This window comes from Epinephelus lanceolatus, chromosome 17 (genome assembly GCF_041903045.1).
Source record: "Epinephelus lanceolatus isolate andai-2023 chromosome 17, ASM4190304v1, whole genome shotgun sequence".
NCBI lineage: Eukaryota > Metazoa > Chordata > Actinopteri > Perciformes > Serranidae > Epinephelus > Epinephelus lanceolatus.
In genome coordinates this window covers 16,667-39,293 of record NC_135750.1, presented here as the reverse complement: position 1 = coordinate 39,293, position 22,627 = coordinate 16,667, and the positions used below count along the sequence as shown (strand labels likewise).

The following is a 22,627-nucleotide window of genomic DNA, read 5'->3' as shown; positions in this document are numbered from 1 at the left end:
AAAGTCTTATTATTTTGTGCGACGGACGCTTCATATAATAACATAACAATATACTATTTATGGTGTTATGTCATTGTGTCATTTCTGTCTCAGCACGACACTCGTGCAGAGCTTGTGTTGCGTTCAGGCGTTGTCACGTAAATAACAACTTCCGGCACTTAAATCGGTCATAGCACAAAACAGCAGAATGTCAAGTGACTTTTTACTTTTATTATATTCAATACAATTTTATTTTCCTAAATCTTGAGACACCTCATATGTAAGGCAGACATTTCACCTGCTCATTACTGTGCACACATGTACTGTATGTACTTAGTCCTAAAGAGCCCTTCTGGTGCCAGTAGATACATAGAAACATCCCAGCAGGCTGTGCTTTGCAAGCATACAAAAAAGTTTCACGCATGTGAAAATTATTTTTCATGCGTGTGCTTCACCTCCACTGCTACAACTCCATCCTAGGGGAAACACTGCTGTGTGCGTTTTGTGCAACAGGTCGATGTGGTAGTCTACTGGTAGAGTAGAGAGAGAGCTAAGTAGCGTTGAAGTAGAGTAGAGCAGGGCAGAGAGATGGAAGCAAAATATATTAAACCCAGTGTTAATACAGCAGAACTGGAGAGAGGGGTGAAAAATAAATAGAGGTGGGCATGGCTGAAGTAGGGCGCAAAATTATAGACGGAGAATGGTTGACAAAGATTGCCACTGTCCCCCCCCCAGGTTTCAGGTTTCAGGCTCAGGAAAATTTTTCACTTTAAGCCCTGACACTGTCATATTTGTGTAGGAATTAAGCTACAATACATGATATATGTTGTTTTAATTAATAAATACAGTGTGAATAAAGATTATATAACATAAAAAAAATAACTGCAGTCTTTGTTAATTGATAGCCGCTTAAATTAAACAATTTTTATAGGCCAAGTAAAAACTGACTTCGGGCAAATATATCTCTGACCAACTTGCCTGACCGGGCAAGTGAAAAAAAAAAAAACCTTAGCGTTGAACCCTGCATCGCCAACATGGGGGAGAAGGTGATTCTGAGCCACATGAAAGGAAAAAACACCTACGTCTCGTTACTGCATTGCTTGCACCCAGAGTCCCAACCTTTTTGCCTCAGCCCAGACATTGAACTTACCTGAGTTTTTATTTGCATGCCATTATGGTACTTGGCTACAATCGCCTATTAAGAATAATTAAATATGATGTGAAATATGATACACTGATATATTTACTCAGATGTCGCATATTCTCTAAAAAAAAGAAAAAAATGCAGAGAAGTCTGGAAATTAGGGTATGGAAAAGTATAGTCTCGACACCAGACAATCAGAGATCTCCGCCTTCTGATAGTCTGGGGACACTCCTTTCTAAAGTGTGTTTAACACACTGCAACGCTTCTTGCATTTTTGAAAAGAACACGTCTTCTCGGAAATGTGCGCTCCCCCTTTTCTCGTCCGCAAGGAAACAAACACACAGAGAGCTTGAAAATGGATGCCGAGAGATTAAACTCCGTTTTCTCAAATGTGTGCTCATCCGTGAAGAAAACATTTTTTTCAGCGGATGTCTTAGTTACAACATGATTGAGCTAACTGGAGTAGTTTCATGTCGTATCCGGCAACGGGAGGCTTGTGATGGAAAATTATGGGTACCTGACAAGTTATGGGCGTCTGACCCTCTTTTCACCCCTTAGGGTGTCCTGCAAGACTTACTTTATTGAAGCTTACAAATCATTCCATGCTCTGTAATCCCTCACTTGATAACATCAGATATATGGCGGAGGCCTGGTTGCAAAACAGGCCGAAGGTGAACCTTCAGAGAGGCCTTCAGAGTTATGACCCTGTTATTGTGTCAGGAGATGATATGGCTTAGGACAACAGGTTCTCTGGCGCCATGTGTTATGACTATGGATGAGCATGTGTTTGGGTAACTATAAAGATAGAGGGCTGGAGGACACTCGCCAGTTCTCACTTTGACGGACTGTTCATGCGGTTTGTACTGTTTGTGAGACTCCATTCATGAATGCTTATTAAAACTCAAGAAAGACAGCCGACGTGTGAAGACTTTTCTTTGAATTGTTTATTGAATAGTAATTTTGCCACCACAGGCTTTTAACAGATGACGTCCTGATGTTAGCTTTGCTGCTGCTGTTAGCTGTCCCTGTCAGCTGCAGCCACTGATGCTTTCTAGACATTGTGATTTCCCAAAACTGAATAAATACCACACATAGCAACACAAAACTGCTTTGCTAGCTCAGTCATGTTGTAGCTAAGATATCTGCTGGAAAAAATATTTTTTTCGGACCGTTTAATGAGTTATTACCTATTACAGACACCGCTAACGGCTAACAGGGCTAACAGCTAATGGTTAGCCCAGCTAAACGTGCACACAGAAATAGTAATGTTTGTTCAATCATTGTGTTTAAAGACTTTACAAACATCGGATTAGTCTAAACAGTGATACAGTGATGTGAAAAATGTGATATATATATAAACCAGCAGAGCTTATAGCTATATATATAGCTAAAAGCTCTGCTGGTTTTCTACCCGGAAGTATTTGTAAACAACAAGGCGAATCTCTCTATAGTCCGATCGGACGGATGAGTCATGGCCTTGTAAAAGATTATGTTTGTTTCTTTTAGTTGGCGAGAATGTGTCGCCACAAACGCGACAAACATCCACTAACTTTGACGGCGTTTTCTGCGAGCATGGCTGAGCCATTTTGTACCGCTACACGTGTTTCTAGTGGGACTATGTTTAGAAGCACAAGAGTTCAGCGAGCCACCGAAGGACCGCCCTGCGGATTTACTATTGGTTCTGCAACGTAGGGAGTTGTTTAAAATCTGAAATTGTATCCGCCCATCTAAACACAAAATCAGGGAGAAAGTCATCAGTCTTTACTTAAGCAAAGCGTCTAAAGACTGACTTGTGAGTCTAGGAAAAGTATGGAATTTTGAAATTCCAAATGTGTAGGAACCCTGGTCTCAGTAAAGCGGTGAAGTGTTCAGGGTCTCAGTAAAGTGGTTATGTGTTCATGGTTTCAGTAAAGCAGTGATGTGTTCAGGGTTTCTTTAGCGGTGATATGTTCAGGGTTTCTGTAAAGCGGTGATGTGTTCAGGGTCTCAGTGATGTGTACAGGGTTTTGTTAGTGGTGATGTGTTCAGGGTCTCAGTCAAGGGGTGATGTGTTCAGGGTTTCAGTAAAGCAGTGATGTGTTCAGGGTCTCAGTAAAGTGGTTATGTGTTCATGGTTTCAGTAAAGCAGTGATGTGTTCAGGGTCTCAGTAAAGTGGTTATGTGTTCAGGGTTTCAGTAAAGCAGTGATGTGTGCAGGGTCTCAGTAAAGTGGTTATGTGTTCAGGGTCTCAGTAAAGCAGTGATGTGTTCAGGGTTTCAGTAAAGCAGAGATGTGTTCAGGGTCTCAGTAAAGTGGTTATATGTTCAGGGTAGGGCTGCCACGATTAGTCGACTAATCGATGACTGATCGACTATTAAAAAAATTGGTGACTATTTTAGTAGTCGACTAATCGGTTTGAGTCATTTTTCATAGAAAAGTACTATAAAAGTACCCCAAAATACTCTTACTGCAGCTTCTTACATTCAGATATTGGCAGCTTTATACACACTCCCGTGACAGTGAACTAAAACCCTTTGGCGTGAGTATGAAACAAGACATTAGATGACGTAATTTTGAGGTTTGGGCAAGACAGACCGACATTTTTCAATATTTTAACACATTTTTCGATGAAATGATTAGTTGACTAATGAAAGAAATAATCGACAGATTAGTCGACAATGAAAATAATCGTTAGTGGCAGCCCTAGTTTAGGGTCTCAGTAAAGTGGTTATGTGTTCAGGGTTTCAGTAAAGCAGTGATGTGTTCAGGGTCTCAGTAAAGCAATCATGTGTTCATGTTCTCAGTAAAAGGGTGATGTGTTCATGGTCTTAGTAAAGCGGTGATGTGTTCATGGTCTCAGTAAAGCGGTGATGTGTTCAGGTTATCAGTCAAGCGGTGATGTGTTCAGGGTCTTAGTAAAGCAGAGATGTGTTCAGAGTTTCAGTGATGTGTTCAGGGTCTCAATGATGTGTTCAGGGTCTCAGTGGTGTGTTTAAGGCCCTGACACACCAAGCCGATGGTTGGCCGTCGACCAAAGTCGGGCCGTTGGTGAGCGTCTGTTGCCCTAGTTTTTGTGGTGTGTCCCACACTCTTGGCACGTCGGCGACTTTTTGGCCGATTGAGCATGTTGAATCAGCGGCGGAGCGTGTCGGTGAGAGAGATTGACTGTTCCTGGCTCTGGTTTGTTATTCAGGTTAAAGTGGGAAGAAGCAGTGGATTTATCGGGCAGCTGAGTGAAATGGAGCCTGCGGAGGAAACACCGGGACCGTCTGGATGTAATAGTCCGTGGAGGTGCTGCGGTGCTCGGCTGCACAGATAGGAAACCCCTCGGCTGACAGGATGTACCACTCTCTCACTCCGCTCTCTCTCATGCAGGCGCAGAACGTACGTGCTACTTGGCCGTCGGATGTAGTCCGTGTAGTGTGTTCAAATGCAACTGACACAGGGAGACGTGAGGCGACATAGACGACGCAACAGTTGGCTTTCATCGCCGCTAGTTCTTTGATGCCAGTTTGGTGTGTCCACACCTTTAGGGTCTCAGGGATGTTTTCAGAGACTCAGTAATGTATTGAGGGTCTCAGTGATGTGTTCAGAGACTCAGTAATGTATTGAGGGTCTCAGTGATGTGTTCAGGGTCTCAGTAATGCGATGATGTCTTCAGGGTCTCACCTTCTCTTTCCTGTGATGTGTAAAGGGTCACACAGATGAGCTGTGGGGTTTGGCGTGTCACCCATCCAGAGGGTTGTTCCTGACGTGCGCTCAGGACCGGCTGGTCTGTGTCTGGAGCTCGGAGGATCATAGTCTGCAGTGGAGCAGAACGCTGGAGGTCAGTGTCATCATCACCATCATAATCATCATAATCATCATTGTTTTATTTCCATATCTAACAATATTTTCATTGATCATGATACAGAGTGAAAAGTAAATATAAACATTTATCTGTAAACATCTGTTTACTAAATATGTTTGACTAAAGTAAATATAAACATTTATCTGTCAAAATCCGTCTGTTTACTAAATATGTGTGACTAAAGTAAATATAAACATTTATCTGTAAACATCCATCTGTTTACTAAATATGTTTGACTAAAGTAAATATAAACATTTATCTGTAAACATCTGTCTGTTTACTAAATATGTTTGACTAAAGTAAATATAAACATTTATCTGTAAACAGCCGTCTGTTTACTAAACCTGTTAGTGACTAAAGTAAATATAAACATTTATCTGTAAACATCCGTTTGTTTACTAAACGTGTTTGTGACTAAAGTAAATATAAACATCTGTAAACATTCCTGTTTACTCAACATGTTTATGACTTAACATATCGATGTGTCTTAGATTGATTCTTTGTGAAGTCCCGCCCTCCTGAAAACAGGCAGCCAATCAGAGCAGAGAAAGAAGAGAGGCGTTTACAGTATCCAATTAAAAATGTTGAGATGTCATTGTTGATGTCGACAGCTGTCAGCGCTTGGAGAAAGCTGATTGGTTGTTTGACAGATGATTGACAGCTCTGTCTCTCAGGAACATGGACACTGTGCCGACTTCCATCCCAGCGGAGCCGTCGTTGCCATAGGAACACACTCAGGAAAGTCAGTATGCACCTGTCTCTGTCTCTGTCTGTCCAACTGGTTTCTCTAACTGGTGTCTCTGTCTGTCCAACTGGTGTCTCTGTCTTTCCAACTGGAGTCTCTAACTGGTGTCTCTGTCTCTGACTGGTGTCTCTGTCTCTGTCTGTCCAACTGGTGTCTCTAGCTGGTGTCTCTGTCTGTCCAACTGGTGTCTCTAACTGGTGTCTCTGTCTGTCCAACTGGTGTCTCTAACTGGTGTCTCTGTCTGTCCAACTGGTGTCTCTGTCTTTCCAACTGGAGTCTCTAACTGGTGTCTCTGTCTCTGACTGGTGTCTCTGTCTCTAACTGGTCTGTGTCTCTAACTGGTGTCTCTGTCTCTAACTGGTCTGTGTCTCTAACTGGTCTCTCTGTCTGTAACTGGTGTCTCTGACTGCTGCCTCTGTCTCAGGTGGTACGTCCTGGACGCTGAGACGACCGACTTGGTGGCGATCCACACCGACGGGAATGAGCAGCTGTCGGTGATGCGCTTCTCCGTCGGTGGGTGATGTCACATATAATGTTTGTGTTAATGAACAAACAGCAGGACTGTTTCCATGAGGACGCTGTGAGAGACGTGAACTGCATTACCCAGAATGCTCCTCTATGTGTGTCTGCAGATGGCAGCCTGTTGGCCGTCGGATCTCATGATAACTTTATTTACCTCTACACCGTCTCAGAGCGAGGACGCAAGTACAGCCGCTATGGGAAGTGCACAGTGAGTCTGTGTTTTATTGTTGTGTCATTCTGAGACGTCTGACCACCGGTCAGGACGTGGGTCTCAACCTGGGGGTCATGACATCATTACAGGGGTCGCCATTTATTTATCAGACTACATCAGACTAACCACCAGAGTGAGGAGCGGAGGAGTGGCGGATTCCTTCTCTCCAAACAGACGAAGGAAACCGAAGAAAAGTTTTATCTTCACAGGGTGCCGGTGGCTTAGTGGTAGAGCAGGCGCCCCATGTACAAGGCTGTTGCTACAGCGGCCTGGGTTCGACTCCAGCCTGCGGCCCTTTGCTGCATGTCACTCCCTCTCTCTCCCCCCCTTCACACTTGTCTGTCCTTATACATTAAAGGCTAAAAAGCTCCCAAAAATATCTTAAAAAAAAAAAAAAAAGTTTTATCTTCATCAATGAAAAGCCAGAAAGCCGAGACGTCTTCTGTCCGTCTGTCGATCCCGTCTCACCTGCCATCAGTGTCCAATGTGTTCCGGCTGCTGTTTACGTACCTCATCCACGAATCAGCTGATGACAAGTTATGTGACATCCTCCTCATCTCTGTGGGGAGCTGGACATGTGCAGTACAATCAATTCGCTGCCACAGACCAGGCAACGGCTGAGACACAGTGATGTCACAGTAGAGACGCTGTGTCTCCTCAGAGGATGAATATAAACTGTGTGATGGTAAAAATGTCCTCAGAGATGTTTGAAGTGTCGACAGATGTGACGACTGAATTCAATTCAATTTTATTCATAAAACCAAAATCACAAATCAGTTCATTCAAATCACTCTAAGAACCAGTCATAACTACAAGAGCCAGTCCTAACTATAAGAACCAGTCCTAACTACAAGAGCCGGTCCTAACTATAAGAATCAGTCCTAACTATAAGAACCAGTCCTAACTACAAGAGCCAGTCCTAACTATAAGAGCTAGTCCTAACTATAAGAGCCAGTCCTAACTATAAGAATTAGTCCTAAGTACAAGAGCCAGTCCTAACTATAAGAATTAGTCCTAACTACAAGAGCCGGTCCTAACTATAAGAATCAGTCCTAACTATAAGAGCCAGTCCTAACTATAAGAGCCCGTCCTAACTATAAGAATTAGTACTAATTACAAGAGCCAGTCCTAACTATAAGAGTTAGTACTAATTACAAGAGCCAGTCCTAACTATAAGAACTAGTCCTAACTATAAGAATCAGTCCTAACTATAAGAGCCAGTCCTAACTATAAAAATTAGTACTAACTACAAGAGCCAGTCCTAACTATAAGAATTAGTCCTAATTACAAGAGCCAGTCCTAACTATAAGAGCTAGTCCTAACTATAAGAATCAGTCCTAACTATAAGAGCCAGTCCTAACTATAAAAATTAGTACTAACTATAAGAGCCAGTCCTAACTATAAGAATTAGTACTAATTACAAGAGCCAGTCCTAACTATAAGAGCTAGTCCTAACTATAAGAATCAGTCCTAACTATAAGAGCCAGTCCTAACTATAAAAATTAGTACTAACTACAAGAGCCAGTCCTAACTATAAGAGCCAGTCCTAACTTTAAGAATTAGTCCTAACTACAAGAGCCAGTCCTAACTATAAGAATTAGTCCTAACTACAAGAGCCAGTCCTAACTATAAGAATTAGTCCTAAGTACAAGAGCCAGTCCTAACTATAAGAATTAGTCCTAACTACAAGAGCCAGTCCTAACTATAAGAATCAGTCCTAACTATAAGAATCAGTCCTAACTATAAGAATCAGTCCTAAGTACAAGAGCCAGTCCTAACTATAAGAGCCAGTCCTAATTATAAGAATAAGTCCTAACTACAAGAGCCAGTCGTAAACATAAAAATTAGTCCTACCTATAAGAGCCAGTCCAAACTATAAGAATTAGTCCTAACTACAAGAGCCAGTCGTGAACATAAAAATTAGTCCTAACTATAAGAGCCACTCCTAACTATAAGAATGAGTCGTAACTATAAGAGCCAGTCCTAACTATAAGAATCAGTCCAAACTACAAGAGCCAGTCCTAACTATAAGAATTAGTCCTAACTACAAGAGCCAGTCCTAACTATAAGAATTAGTCCTAACTATAAGAGCCCGTCCTAACTTTAAGAATTAGTCCTAACTAGGGCTGAACGATATGGACAAAATTTCATATCTTGATATTTATGCCAGATATCTCGATGTCGATATGATACGATATGACTATGGGTTCCGTGAAAATGAAGCATTCTTTTTTTTAAAAACGGCATAATAATAGCAAACATCATCAATAAACCAATAAAATGTTACATATTATAAAGGCATAACATAATATAAAGGCACCAATAAATAAAAGTAAACATTTTGGTGCAGCTCTGCTTTGAAAATTCATATTTAACATTTAACAATGCAAGTTAGAAGCAACAAATAAAATATTTTATTGATCATAACAGACCAATCACATTTTAGCTTTCACTAAAATAAAAAATAAAACATCAAATATATTATGCTGCAACTCTGCTGCTCTGTCAATGCTTGAACAATGTTTAAAGTGTAACAATAGTGCAACTGCTTACAGTCTTCACAAAACAACATAAATGTATGCAGAAAATGCAGTTACTTGAAATATTTTACTCATCAGGACACACCAATCAGATTACTGTCTTAGGCTGCGGCATTACAAAACATACTTAGGTTTGCCCAGTAAAACAAAATGCAATCCAACAGCACCCCAAACTACAGCCTCAAAATGACCAAAAAGTTGAATTGACAGCTTTCTTGAACAGTTTCAACAAAATCTGAACGTCATAACCTTCATGAAAGCAGGATTTATTGCAGGACTATCGTAAGAGATTGTGTTAGTTTTAACTAAGTGCACCTAATAAATGTTGCTACTGAGTGGATATTGGATTTAGCTCTTATTAAGTGGGTGTTTGAATCAAAAAGGCAACACTTATTTGTACTGGATAAAACTGATGTTTTCTACTCCTTCTCATTGTTTTAAAAGGGATCCAAGAACGTTGCTGCAGCATGTGTAGGAGTCAAGAATCTACACACCACCCATCCATGGCATAATATAGGCACCAATAAGTACAATTAAACATTTTGGTTCAGTTCTGCTTTGAAAATTCATATTTAACATCTAACAATGCAAGTTAGAAGCATTCTTCAACAAATAAAATATGTTAGTGATTATAAAACAGACCAATCACTATCTTAGCTTTCACTAAAATAAAACATCAAATATATTATGCTGCAACTCCGCTCTGTCAATGCTTCAACAATGTTTAAAGTGTAACAATAGTGCAACTGCTTACAGTCTTCACAAAACAACATAGCAAATGTATGCAGAAAATGCAGTTACTTAAAATATTTAACTGCCTAAGGTTGCTTCATTACAAAATGTAAATAATGAACAAAAACAAAACATTAGTGTAAACAGTCCAACATATCATATGGACAATCCGTACCTCTTATTGTTTGGACAATGTAAACAATCTTGCCATTCTCACATTACAAAATAGAGGTAGGTATGTGTCTGTGTGTCTCGTATTGTATGAATGCAAGAATGCATTAACATTTGTCTGCAGGACTTCTACAGATTCTTTGCAAGGAACACAAGCTTATTAACAATTTCTGGTTTTAGACAGGACCTCTCACAACTTAGAATATTGCCTCCTGTACTAAAGAGTCTCTCTGAGGGAGAGCTGGTGGCCGGCATGCACAAATATTTTCTTGCCATGTTGCTGAGCCAGGGAAAGTTGATTTTGTGGGTTTTCCACCACAGAAGGGGGTCCTCTTCATTGTCAAGTGTGGAAGACAGTAGATAACTGTTCAACTCAGCATCTATGGCAGCAGTGGGATCAACTGGTGCTGTGGCACTGGCAGTGGAGCTTTTAAAGAAGCTTGCCAACGACTTCTTTGTCTTTTTGGTGGGTGGGGGTGGAACTTCTTCTCTGATGCACTCAGGAGCATTGTAGAATAAAATAGACAACAAGAGAAGAAAGAAATTTCATTAGTTTTATGTTGAAATATTATAATACAACATCATAATATAAAAATGATTGTCACTGTATGAAGACCACAATGTTCAGCTCAGTGTAAACTTACTGAAATCTAAGATAATACAATTAAATAGAATGAACAGTTTTCTATTTAATCCATTCTAACCACTATATTTAACTTGAGTTCCATCATCATCATCTCTGACACCAGTCTGGCTTTGATGATCGGTGGGACACTGTTTTTACTGATGTACTGTGTCTTGTATCTTGGGTCTAAGAAGGATGCCACATCCAGGAGCTCTTGTGTGTCTCTATCTTCATACTTGCTGTTCATGTACTCCAGCATTTTCTTTTTTAAGGACTTCGTCAAGTCATTGTCATCCTTCTTTGGTGTCAAGAGGGTTGTGTTGAAAAGGCTCAGTACTGGCTTGAGGTGTGAGACACTTACATAATCTTCCCCTGACAGAGCATCAGTGAACTCAAGCAGTGGTCCCAGTGCCTTGCTGACCGATTCCAGTACATCCAGGTCTTGATACCCTAGAATTAGGTGCCGTGTGTTTCTGTCATCTGAGAGGACCTCTGCCAGTGCTTTCTGCTACTCCAGGATCCTGTCAATCATGAGCAGCTTGGACCCCCTTCGAGTTTGGCACTCAGTTATGAGACCATGGACTGGAAGGTTGAGGCGCTTCTGAGCTTGCTCCAGTGCTAACCTCTTCTTCCAACTGTGTGAGAAGTGGCACACTAACTTTTTGCAGACACCTGTTGCATGGCTGATCCGGTTGCCACCTTTCATCGCATTTTCTGGAGAAAATATGTACAAAATAAAACATAAATATATTACAACATAACTAAATAACCACATACTGTTTCATCTCTCCCTCTCTGCCTCTCCCTCTCTCTCTCTCACACTCACCCACCCCCCTCTGTCTCTCTCCCTCTCTCACACTCACACCCACCCTCCCCTGTTTCTCTCTCTCCCTCTCTCTCTCACACTCACACACACACCCTCCCCTGTCTCTCTCCCTCCTCAGGTGAGTCCATCTATTCTATACCATAAATTATCCACACAATATGCAAGTGGTCTATTAAAACACTAACAATGCAACAACAATACAATCAATCAACTTTGCCAGGATATAATTGACTATAACAATAAGGCATTTTTTCTTCAAGTGTGTGCACTCCCTGACCAAAACCAAACTTGCATATTTTCTATGTCACCATTTGAGGTAGTATATTGTATTCAAAATCTGTTCTAAACAAATCTATTAAAAATAAACATAGAAAAACATACCTATAGCCAGGTGTAATCTGTGCCCAAAGCACTGTAGCCATGTCCAGCTGTTCTCTTTCAGCGCCTTTATCATGTTTGATGCGTTGTCAGTGGTCACACAAACCTGCTGGTCCTCCTGCAAACCCCAGTCTGCTAATGCATCTCTCATCTCATGCACTATGTTGTCTCCAGTATGCTCCGCAGGGAAGAAGGAAGTCTGCAAGCATCGGGTTTTGAGCTCAAAGTTCTTTGTGATGAAATGGACAGTTAAACTCATGTACGGTTCAGTTGTTCTACTGGACCACAGGTCCGTCGTTGTGGCAAAATAATCCATTTCACGGAGCTCAGAAACAACATTCATCTTGCACTCATTATAGAGTTGGGGAATGGCCACTTGATTAAAATAGGTTCAAGATGGTATTTTGTAGCGTTTGTCAAGAGTCCGAACCATTTTCTGGAAGCCATCTTTGGTGACTGAATAGACGGGAATCATGTCTTTAGCAATATGGTACGTTATAGCTTTTGTAATGTCTTTGTGCCTGCTGGACGCCGATTCGTATGGCATTGTGCTACTAAATGCATCGGCAATCCGACCCTGCTTGGGCTTGACACAGGCTCCAGATGTCCCCGCTGTGTCTTTCATCGCAAGGCACTCTTCATATAGTACCCGGTGGTGTTGTTTCAGGTGATGATACATGTTCGTCGTGCTGCCTTGCTTCATCGCGACTTTTGCACGACCGACACAACACCACGCTCTGTTCCACATCATCCTTCCTGAAACCGAAATACCTCCAAATAATGGAGGTTGACTTATTTTTAGCCACCAAAGCTGCACCGACCTCATCTTCCGCTTCCATTTTGAGTTTTCCGCTGTGTGTGTGTACTAGCAAGTTGCTAGCAGCAGCACGTCTCCCTCGCTCAAGGGGTTGTTTGTGATTGGCTGGCTTCACTGTCGATCCAAGGCAAGCAGGAAATGAGGTTTGTGATTGGCTGAGCTGTACTGTCATGCAAGTCGAGCTGGGGAAACTCATGGGGAAATTATATCGCCAATATCGTTTACTTTTGGGATATTAATATCTTGCATGTTCATATCTCGATGTAGATACGATAACGATATATCGTTCAGCCCTAGTCTTAACTACAAGAGCCGGTCCTAACTATAAGAATTAGTCCTAACTATAAGAGCCGGTCCTAACTTTAAGAATTAGTCCTAACTACAAGAGCCACTCCTAACTATAAGAATCAGTCCTAACTATAAGAGCCAGTCTTAATTATAAGAATCAGTCCTAACTATAAGAGCCAGTCCTAATTATAAGAATCAGTCCTAACTATGAGAACCTGCCCTAACTATAAGAATTAGTCCTAACTATAAGAGCCAGTCCTAATTATAAGAATCAGTCCTAACTATAAGAGCCAGTCCTAATTATAAGAATCAGTCCTAACTATGAGACCGTGTCCTAACTATAAGAATTAGTCCTAACTATAAGAGCCAGTCCTAATTATAAGAATCAGTCCTAACTATAAGAGCCAGTCCTAATTATAAGAATCAGTCCTAACTATGAGAACCTGTCCTAACTATAAGAATCAGCCCTAACTATAAACTTTATCAAAAAGGAAAGTCTTCAGTCTAGTCTTAAATGTGGAGACGGTGTCTGCCTCCCAGACTCGTTTCCACAGAGGAGGGGCCTGATAGCTGAAGGCTCTGGCTCTTCTTTAGCAACCACGGGAACCCTGCGTTCTCAGGGTGCGGTGCTCTGGTGGGAGAATCTGGTTCCATGAGCTCTCTAAGATTTGATATGATGATGTTCAGCTGATGAAGATGATGTTCAGGTATGTTCATGAGTTACCTGAATGTTTCCACAGGGACATTCCAGCTACATCACACACCTGGACTGGTCACCTGACAACAACTTCATCATGTCCAACTCTGGAGACTACGAGATCCTCTACTGTGAGTCCTCTGATATGTCAGTAATGTAGTATTGTGTACTTACAGTACTCTGATACATCACTGATGTAGTACTGTGTACTTAAAGTACTCTGATACATTTGTAATGTCGTACTGTGTACTTAAAGTGCTCTGATACATTTGTAATGTACTGTGTACTTAAAGTACTCTGATACATTTGTAATGTACTGTGTACTTAAAGTACTCTGATACATCATAAATGTAGTACTGTGTACTTAAAGTACTCTGATACATCATAAATGTAGTACTGTGTACTTAAAGTACTCTGATACATTTGTAATGTAGTACTGTGTACTTAAAGAACTGTGATACATTTGTAATGTGGTACTGTTTACTGAAAGTACTCTGCTACATTAGTAATGTAGTACTGTGTAGTTGTACTTCCGCAGTGTTGTGTACTAACAGTAGTGTTTTTTTAGGGGACGTTCCAAACGGCTGTAAACTGATCAGAAATCGTTCAGAGTGTAAAGACATCGACTGGGCAACCTACACCTGCGTACTGGGATACCACGTGTTCGGTTAGTACACTTGGTACTCCTAGTACACTTGGTACACATAGTACAGTTGGTACTCCTGGTACACTTGGTACACATAGTACAGTCGGTACTCCTGGTACACATAGTACAGTTGGTACTCCTGGTACACTTGGTACACATTGTACAGTTGGTACTCCTGGTACACATAGTACAGTTGGTACTCCTGGTACACTTGGTACACATAGTACAGTCGGTACTCCTGGTACACATAGTACAGTTGGTACTCCGGGTACACTTGGTACACATAGTACAGTTGGTACTCCTGGTACACATAGTACAGTTGGTACTCCTGGTAGACTTGGTACACATAGTACAGTTGGTACTCCGGGTACACTTGGTACACATAGTACAGTTGGTACTCCTGGTACACATAGTACAGTTGGTACTCCTGGTAGACTTGGTACACATAGTACATTTGGTATGCGTGTTTCTCCATACATCTGTCCACCTGTGTCTTTGTGTGTGTGTGATTGCAGGTGTGTGGCCCGAGGGTTCAGACGGCACTGACATCAACGCTTTGATGAGATCTCACAACAGGAAGGTGATCGCTCTGGCAGATGACTTCTGTAAAGTTCACCTATTTGCTTACCCATGTTCCACCCCCAAGGTGAGACACACACACACACACACACACACACACTATATGCTTGTAATTTCCAGGGCGCCACACAGTGGCGACCAGTAGCACGGTCTGTCTGTTTGATTGTTTTGTTAAGTCTTGTCTGATCGTTTTATTTTCCGCACTAATCAAAGATGGAATTTAGGTAAGGCTTGGGAAGAGTCAACATGTGTCGGATATGGGAATTCGTTCTAATAATCAGACTTATTTTGCTTGTAGTCAACGTAGCGGGTGAGCCAGCAAACTGCAACTCAGACTCACACATTTCGCTACAGCAGTGATTTCCTCTTGGAACTTCACATCCACGCAAGCGATTGGAGTGTTACTGATCTGAATATATCTATGGAGATTATAAGGGCATTTAAACATATGGGATGCAAGAAAAAGCGAGGAAAACGGGGTGGGCTGAGGCAGAGACTCAGAATGAGGAAAACAGCAAAAGTTCTGCTTCCAACTATAACTTTATCAAACGCACAATCCATCAAAAGGAAAGCAGACGAGTTACAAGCAAACACTCATTACTTGCATGAGTATAGGGAAACTTGTGTCCTCGCCTTCTCTGACACTTGGCTGAATGAAACTGTGCCGGATTCCGAAGTCTGTCCAGAAGGATTTACTATCGTGCATGGATCGGTGCAGCATGGGTACAGGCAAGGAGCAAGGAGGGGGGTGTGTGCGTCATGATAAATGACAGATGGTGTAGAACAACGATGCTGAGGAAAAAGATCTGCACCCCTGATATTGAACTTTTATTGGTATCTCTGCGTCCCCATTATCTTCCCAGAGAATTCCCACAAATATTTTTGACTGTTGCCTACATACATCCGCGTGCAGACATAGAAAAGGCAGCAGACATTATTTTTTAACATTACCCAAGAATTTGATAATGTCTCCCCAGATGCCCCCAAGTTTATTATAGGTGATTTTAACAATTGCACCCTTGCATGCACGTTGCCATCATATTCGCAATATGTTACTTGTCCAACAAGGAAAAACATAATAATTAAATTAAATTAATAATTAAATAATCTATGCTACGGATCAATCCCAAAGGTATACACATCCAGTGCCAAGCCCCCTCTTGGCAGTTCAGATCACAACACTGTCCTCCTCAGACCCATCAACAGACAGGTCTTGAAAAGGGTGAAGCCTGTGGAAAAGCAAATTCAGGTGTGGGATGAGGACAGCATCAAGACCCTGAAAGGATGCTTGGAGAACACTACCTGGACTGCAGGGCTCGACAGTGCAAGCGTTATGGGCAGTTTTCCAAGCCACTGTCGGCACAATGAATATAAGTCTCACTGTCGGCAGGGTGGAAATAAGTCAAAGTGTGGTGGAGGCAGGGATGGTTTTTGCTATGGGCAATGTGGGCGACTGCCCAGGGCGCAATCTATGTGAGGGCACACGAGCGCTCTCCAAAAAACAAACAAACAAACAAACAAAAAAAACTTGCCAGTTTTCTAGACTACCGCTCATTTCCACGCCAAGTTAGTGGAGTGGGTGCTGGGGCGTCCCTATTATCACGTTTAAACCAGCAGCAGAAAGGAAAGGCGAATCCTGGCGGTTGTGGGTTGAACGGGGGTCACAGACAGGAATACAGTGGAGGCTCATAGTGCTCTGCGGTGCAAGATAACGGCTTACCGGCGACAGAGAAGTCCAACTCCAGGTCCAGTAATTTCCTCTTTCATTGATGTCATGACTGCCCAGTAGTACCTGGACAACCGAGCCATGGCAGCACATAGGTATGTGGCATGTCAGAGGAGAAACGAGCCGTTCACATTTCTCTCTTTGTGGCAGATAACGGTCCACAAACCTCACCTCACTTTAGGGACTGTTCTTTACTTGTCGGGGGAGGAGGGGGGCTGGTTGATTTTTATTTTATTTATTTATTTTTATTTTGATCCCCTCTATGTTAATCACTTATTGATGCAGTTAGGGACCGTTCTCCACGGCCAGGCTGTCGGCTGGGTGGAAATAAGTTAAAGTGTGGCGGAGACAAGGGACCGGGAAAAGCAGCAGACCTCTGGGGAAGCCTGCTCCTTGGGAAAAAAGTTAGTGTCAAGCCCTGGACTGTCTTTGAGGATTCCTCTGCCAACTTGCATGAGCTGACAGAGACTGTTACAGGTTACATAAAGTTTTGTGTGAATTCCAACTAAGACCATTAAAGTGTACCCGAACAAACCATGGGTAACAAAAGGACTTAAATGCATACTAAATGAAAAAAGAGGTTCTTTGCTGTGGGAAATCTACAGGACAGGAAAGACGTATAAAAGGAAGTAAATGAGGTCTATAAGGCCAAATGCCAGTACAGGGACAAGGTGCAGAGTACCCTGGCTTCAGGAAACTCAAGGGCTGCATGGAATGGCATAAAGATTATGGAAAGTGGAATTTTCTGCTTTCTCTTCCAACGTTCTCTGGATATGCAGGTGGTCCCACTACTGTGGGAGACATCACTGGTGGCCCCCTTGCCAAAAGTACCCCATCCATCTTCACCCAAATACAGACGTATTTCTCTCACCTCTCTGGTTGTGAAAGCACCGGAGAGGATAGTAAAAACCCACATTATAAACTCATGTGGACATGCCCTTGACCCACTGCAGTTTGCATACAGGTCTGGTCAATATTTTGTGTATGCATTTAGAAGGTGGTAAAACACGCCAGAGTTTTATTTGTAGATTTTTTATCAGCATGTAACACAATCCACCCATACATTTTAGCCGAAAGACTGAGAGGTCATTTTAAACTGGACTCATGACTGATTAGATGGATTTTGGACTTTCTGTGTTGTAGACCACAAAGGGCAAGAGTGGGAAATACTACACCAGGTGTTCTTGTTACATCTATTGGAACACTGCAAGGCAGTGTTTTGTCACCACTCTTGTATATTTTATATACTGACTGCTGTCGCAGTGGTCACCCTGGGAATCATATAATTACATTTCAGTCAATCAATCAATCAATTTTATTTATAAAGGCCAATATCACAAATCACAATTTGCCTCACAAGCCTTTACAGCATACGACATTCCTCTGTCCTTATGACCCTCACAGCTGATCAGGAAAAACTCCCCAAAAAACCCTTTAACGGGGAAAAAACGGTAGAAACCTCAGGAAGAGCAACTGAGGAGGGATCCCTCTTCCAGGACGGACAGACGTGCAATAGATGTCGTACAGAACAGATCAGCATAATAAATTAACAGTAATCCGCATGACACAATGAGACAGAGAGAGAGAGAGAGAGAGAGAGAGACAGAGATGCAGGACAGACGGTAATGACAGTAGCTTACAACAACATTATTAAAAGCGATAATATTATAGTTATAGTTCTGGCTACTGTGATACAATATGTTGAAAGTATATATTAATATCTGGCAGTATACATGTGTGACAATAATCATGTGTATAATAACAGAAGTATGACTAATGACTAATGATGGCAGCAGCAGCAGCAGCAGGAGGCATCTGGCAGGACCACAGCAGCAGCACAACCACACACGTCACACTATCCAGGCACCGCTGTGATATGAGTTAATCTGAATTTGCAGATGATAGTGCCATAGTTAGCTTATTGAAGCAGGATGAAATTTGGCATGGACCTGTGTTAAGCGATTTTGTGAGCTGGTGTGAGGTGTCACATTTGCAGTTAAATATATCTATAATATATATATATATATATATATATATAAGACTAAAGAGTTGGTCTTTGATTTTAGACATGAGTCCCCACCCACATCCCATCTATGATAAAGGGAGAAAAGATAGAAGTGGTAACTGAGTACAAATATCTTGGTCTTATTATAGTCCATAAACTATCCTTGGATCTGTGTGCAAATGCTGTGTTTGAAAAGGGTCAGCACAGCAGCACATGTACTTTCTTAAGAAACTAATTTTTTTTAGTGTCAACAACAAAACTTTCACTTTATTTTATAAGGCTTTTATTGAGAGTATTCTTGCTTATTGTGTTGTATGCTGGTATGGTCACCCATAGAAACAAACTGGGAAAAATTGTGGAAAAATCATTGGGAAGCAGCAGACTGATCTGTACCATCTTTATCTGACCAGGCTGACCCAAAAGGCAGACAAGGTCTGCATGGATAATACTCACCCACTCTCAGGGGAATTTAAGCTTCTCCCTTCGGGGTGAAGGTACAGACATCCCAATATTAGAATAAATTGGGCAAAAATCACTTTTCTTCCTTTGGCTATTACACAATTAAACAAGGCATTGGCAGGTGTGGTATGTATAGATTATTACCAATGAGCAGTGCATCTTAAGGAAGGGCAAATATTTATTGTTTAGACTATTTATTGTAGACTATTTAGATTATTTATTCTGTGTATATTTGCAATGTATGTGTGATATGTGTGTGTAATCAATGTGTGTTATGGTATCTATAGAGTAGATATATGTGTTTTATATATTGTGCTGCAAACAAAATTATACTGGGTTGCCTTCATACTGGGCTCGAGTGACACTGGGTTGTCTTCATACTGGGCTCCAGTTACACTGAGTTGTCTTCATACTGGGCTCAAGTTACACTGGGTTGTCTCGATACTGGGATTCAGTTACACTGGGTTGTCTTCATACTGGGCTCCAGTTACACTGAGTTGTCTTCATACTGGGCTCCAGTTACACTGGGTTGTCTCGATACTGGGATTCAGTTACACTGGGTTGTCTTCATACTGGGCTCCAGTTACACTGGGCTGTCTTCATACTGGGCTCCATGTGGTGAATGTAACAGCAGGCTGAGCCTTGTTGGAGCCCAGAGATCAATCAGTAATCAATAATCTGTATGTCCATAGGCTCCCAGCCATAAATACAGTGCCCACAGCAGTCATGTGACCAACGTCAGCTTCCTGTATAATGACAGTCACCTGATCTCGACGGGGGGGAAGGACACCAGCATAATGCAGTGGCGTTTGGTGGAAAAATCTTCACTGTCTCTCAGCGACGGCCTCCTCTCTAACTCCGCCCCCCACAGGGTGGATTCTGCCTTCACTCCAGCCCTCCCTGCAGCAGCCACACCCACCCAGGAACCTCAACCTCTTCCGACGGCTAATGGGACCCAAGAACCCTCCCCAGACACCCCGCCCCCTACCGAGTTAGCCCCACCCATCTCAGAGTTAACCCCACCCCACTCCGAGTCGACTCCGCCCCCCTCAGACAGCACGGTTAGTCTGAAGGACAGCCTGGAGCCGAGCGACGACACGGCCACGCCCAGTGACGAGGGACTGCCCCCCCTCACCCCCCCCTCATAGACAGAGAGTGTATGTGTGTATGAGTGTTGGTACAGCTATCTTTGTGAGGACCAGGAGTTTTGTACTTTGTGAAGACATCTTTACAAAGTGGGGTCATTTTGTTTTGTTCTCACTTTGTGTTGGATGTTAAGTGTCTGTACGAGTATCAGGACTTGGTTTGAAGGTCAGAACCAGATTAACGGGATTATGGGTCAGGGTCCAGCTTGCAGTGGAAACAGACAAAACGTGATGATGTCATTGTGTGACTTCTCTGATGTCCGTCCAGAACAAACATTCATAAAGAAAAAAGAACCGTTGTGTTTTCTTCAGTATCACATTGATCTGCTGACGGTTGTCCGTACTTCCAAACAGGAGCCACTCAGTTTCCTGTTTCTTCATCTCACCTGGCCAAATCAAGAGTTCTTGTGGTTGTGATGTCATTAATGTTCGTCTCTAGGGTTCGGACGTGCATGATGTCAGTGACGGTCCTCACAAGTATAGAAGTACAAGTGTGTGTGTGTGTGTGTGTGTGTGTGTGTGTGGGACTCGAACCTGTGGCAGCGGTGTCACACTGTTCTTCTCATCAATCAGCTGTTAAAATAAACTTTCCTTCAGTTTGAACAAATGTGATGTCACAGTTTGAAACACCTGGAGATTTACCTGAGCAACAGCTGGAGGAGGAGTCTTTACCTGACACCCACCTGTCACACCTGAACAGGGTTTGGTTTTAAAGTCTCACCTTGGTCCAGGTGAGCGTTCTTCCTGTCTGTCCCAGGGGGCAGTAGAGAACAGAGGACAGCAACAGCTGAACCAGGTGAGACAGGATGAAACCTGACAGGTGTGACTAACCAATCAGAGCAGAGCAGTTGAACAGGAAGTGTCGTGGGGGTCAGACAGAACCTGTAAGTCTTAAATGTTTTTTAGTATGTTTTCTCTTTGACTTTTTTAATTTGGAGGGGGAAAAAAGAACAGACCAATCACATTTTATCGAAGTTAAAAAAGAATTAATAATTAAAATAATGAGTTTAATAATTATTAATAAAAATAATCTATAAATGGACTTTAATCAGAAACCTGAAGTTTTATTTTGACTTTGTTGTGTTTTTATTTTGTAAACTTGCCAACCTCCATATTTCTGAGAGATGTTTCACAATAAAAGCCCTCCAGGAAAGAGACAGAACTCCGGAGGCTTTTATTGTGAAACATGAAGAAGATGTGAACTACAAACCAGAGAGCCTTTAAACTACGACTCCCAAGATGCATTGCACTCAGAAACATCCTGTTGTCTCAGGTCCTGTTCAGGTCTTAAATCTGTCAGAACCAGGTCGGTCTCCCAGGTCGACTCACTGATGTAAACAGGAAGTGAACAGAATGTAAACAGGAAGTGAACCTCCAGAGTGAAAACTGTGACTCAGATGTTTTTAATAATCAGCGGTGGATCGGAGACGTCCGTCTGACGGAGGATCTGTTTGTATATACTGCAGATATCTGTGTGTATATTTCTGTTCACCACCAGAGGGCAGCAGCTCCTCAGCTACACTGTAAAAATACTCAGCCGCCCTTCACATTCAAAACTCACATCTCTCAGCCAATCAGGAAGCAGGAAACATATGAGGTCCTCTCCTCTGATTGGCTGCTTTTCAGTGACTCACTGAATGACTGCTGATGTTTGTTTTTGTCTTTTCTGGACCATTTCTGTTCATAATGTTTTCTGAATGTCATGATGATGTCACTCCAGGGGTGGGGGGGGGTGGGGGGGGTCATTGATGTTTTTGCCTTTTTAATACTCCTCATCTTTAATATCTTCATCTTTTCTACGTTCGTTTCTCTGAAGGGCTTGTACAGAGTTCAGGGACTCACCTGGATGTTCAGGGACTTGCCTGAATGTTCAGGGACTCGCCTGAATGTTCAGGGACTTGCCTGGATGTTCAGAGACTCCCTGAATGATCAGGGACTCGCCTTGATGTCCAGGGACTCACTGAATGTTCAGGGACTCACCTGGATGTTCAGGGACTTGCCTGGATGTTCAGGGACTCGCCTGGATGTTCAGGGACTCACTGAATGTCCAGGGACTTGCCTGGATGTCCAGGGACTCACCTGGATGTTCAGGGACTCACTGGATGTTCAGGGACTCGCCTGGATGTTCAGGGACTCTCTGAATGTTCAGGGACTCGCCTGAATGTTCAGGGACTCCCTCATCATCCAGGGACTCACCTGGATGTTCAGGGACTCCCTCACTGAAGATCCAGGTGAGTCCCTCAACATCCAGGCGAGTCCCTGGATGATGAGGGAGTGCCTCGATATTCAGGGATTCACTGAATGTTCCGGGACTTGCCTGGATGTTTGGGGTGGGGCAGGGTTACATGAGGGGTGGGGTGTTATGGGAGTTTCTGGATTCAAGTGTTTGTTTATTTTACAGTGTTCTGTAACGACGTTGATACACATGATGATGATGATGATGATGATGATGTTCATGTGACTGTTTTGAGCCAATCATGTCTTCTCTCATGCATTCCTGTCAGACGACAGACTGTACTGAAGATTTCAACAAAAAAATGCAAATAAATGTTTTCAGACCGA

The 22,627-nt window shown here is 42.4% G+C and overlaps 1 protein-coding gene across 4 annotated transcripts in view; it reads left to right on the top strand.

Moving 5' to 3' along the window:
- eml4 (EMAP like 4) overlaps window positions 1-22,627 on the top strand; it is a 63,455-nt gene extending 40,828 nt beyond the window's left edge. For all 4 annotated transcript variants that reach the window (XM_033613302.2, XM_078176263.1, XM_033613304.2 and 1 more), the window contains 8 exons: window positions 4,798-4,929; window positions 5,628-5,695; window positions 6,123-6,211; window positions 6,331-6,428; window positions 13,549-13,636; window positions 14,074-14,172; window positions 14,667-14,797; window positions 19,613-22,627. In XM_033613302.2, the coding sequence (XP_033469193.2) occupies window positions 4,798-4,929; window positions 5,628-5,695; window positions 6,123-6,211; window positions 6,331-6,428; window positions 13,549-13,636; window positions 14,074-14,172; window positions 14,667-14,797; window positions 19,613-20,068 (1,161 nt within the window). In that variant the 3' untranslated portion in view covers window positions 20,069-22,627. The remainder of the gene's footprint in view (window positions 1-4,797; window positions 4,930-5,627; window positions 5,696-6,122; window positions 6,212-6,330; window positions 6,429-13,548; window positions 13,637-14,073; window positions 14,173-14,666; window positions 14,798-19,612) is intronic.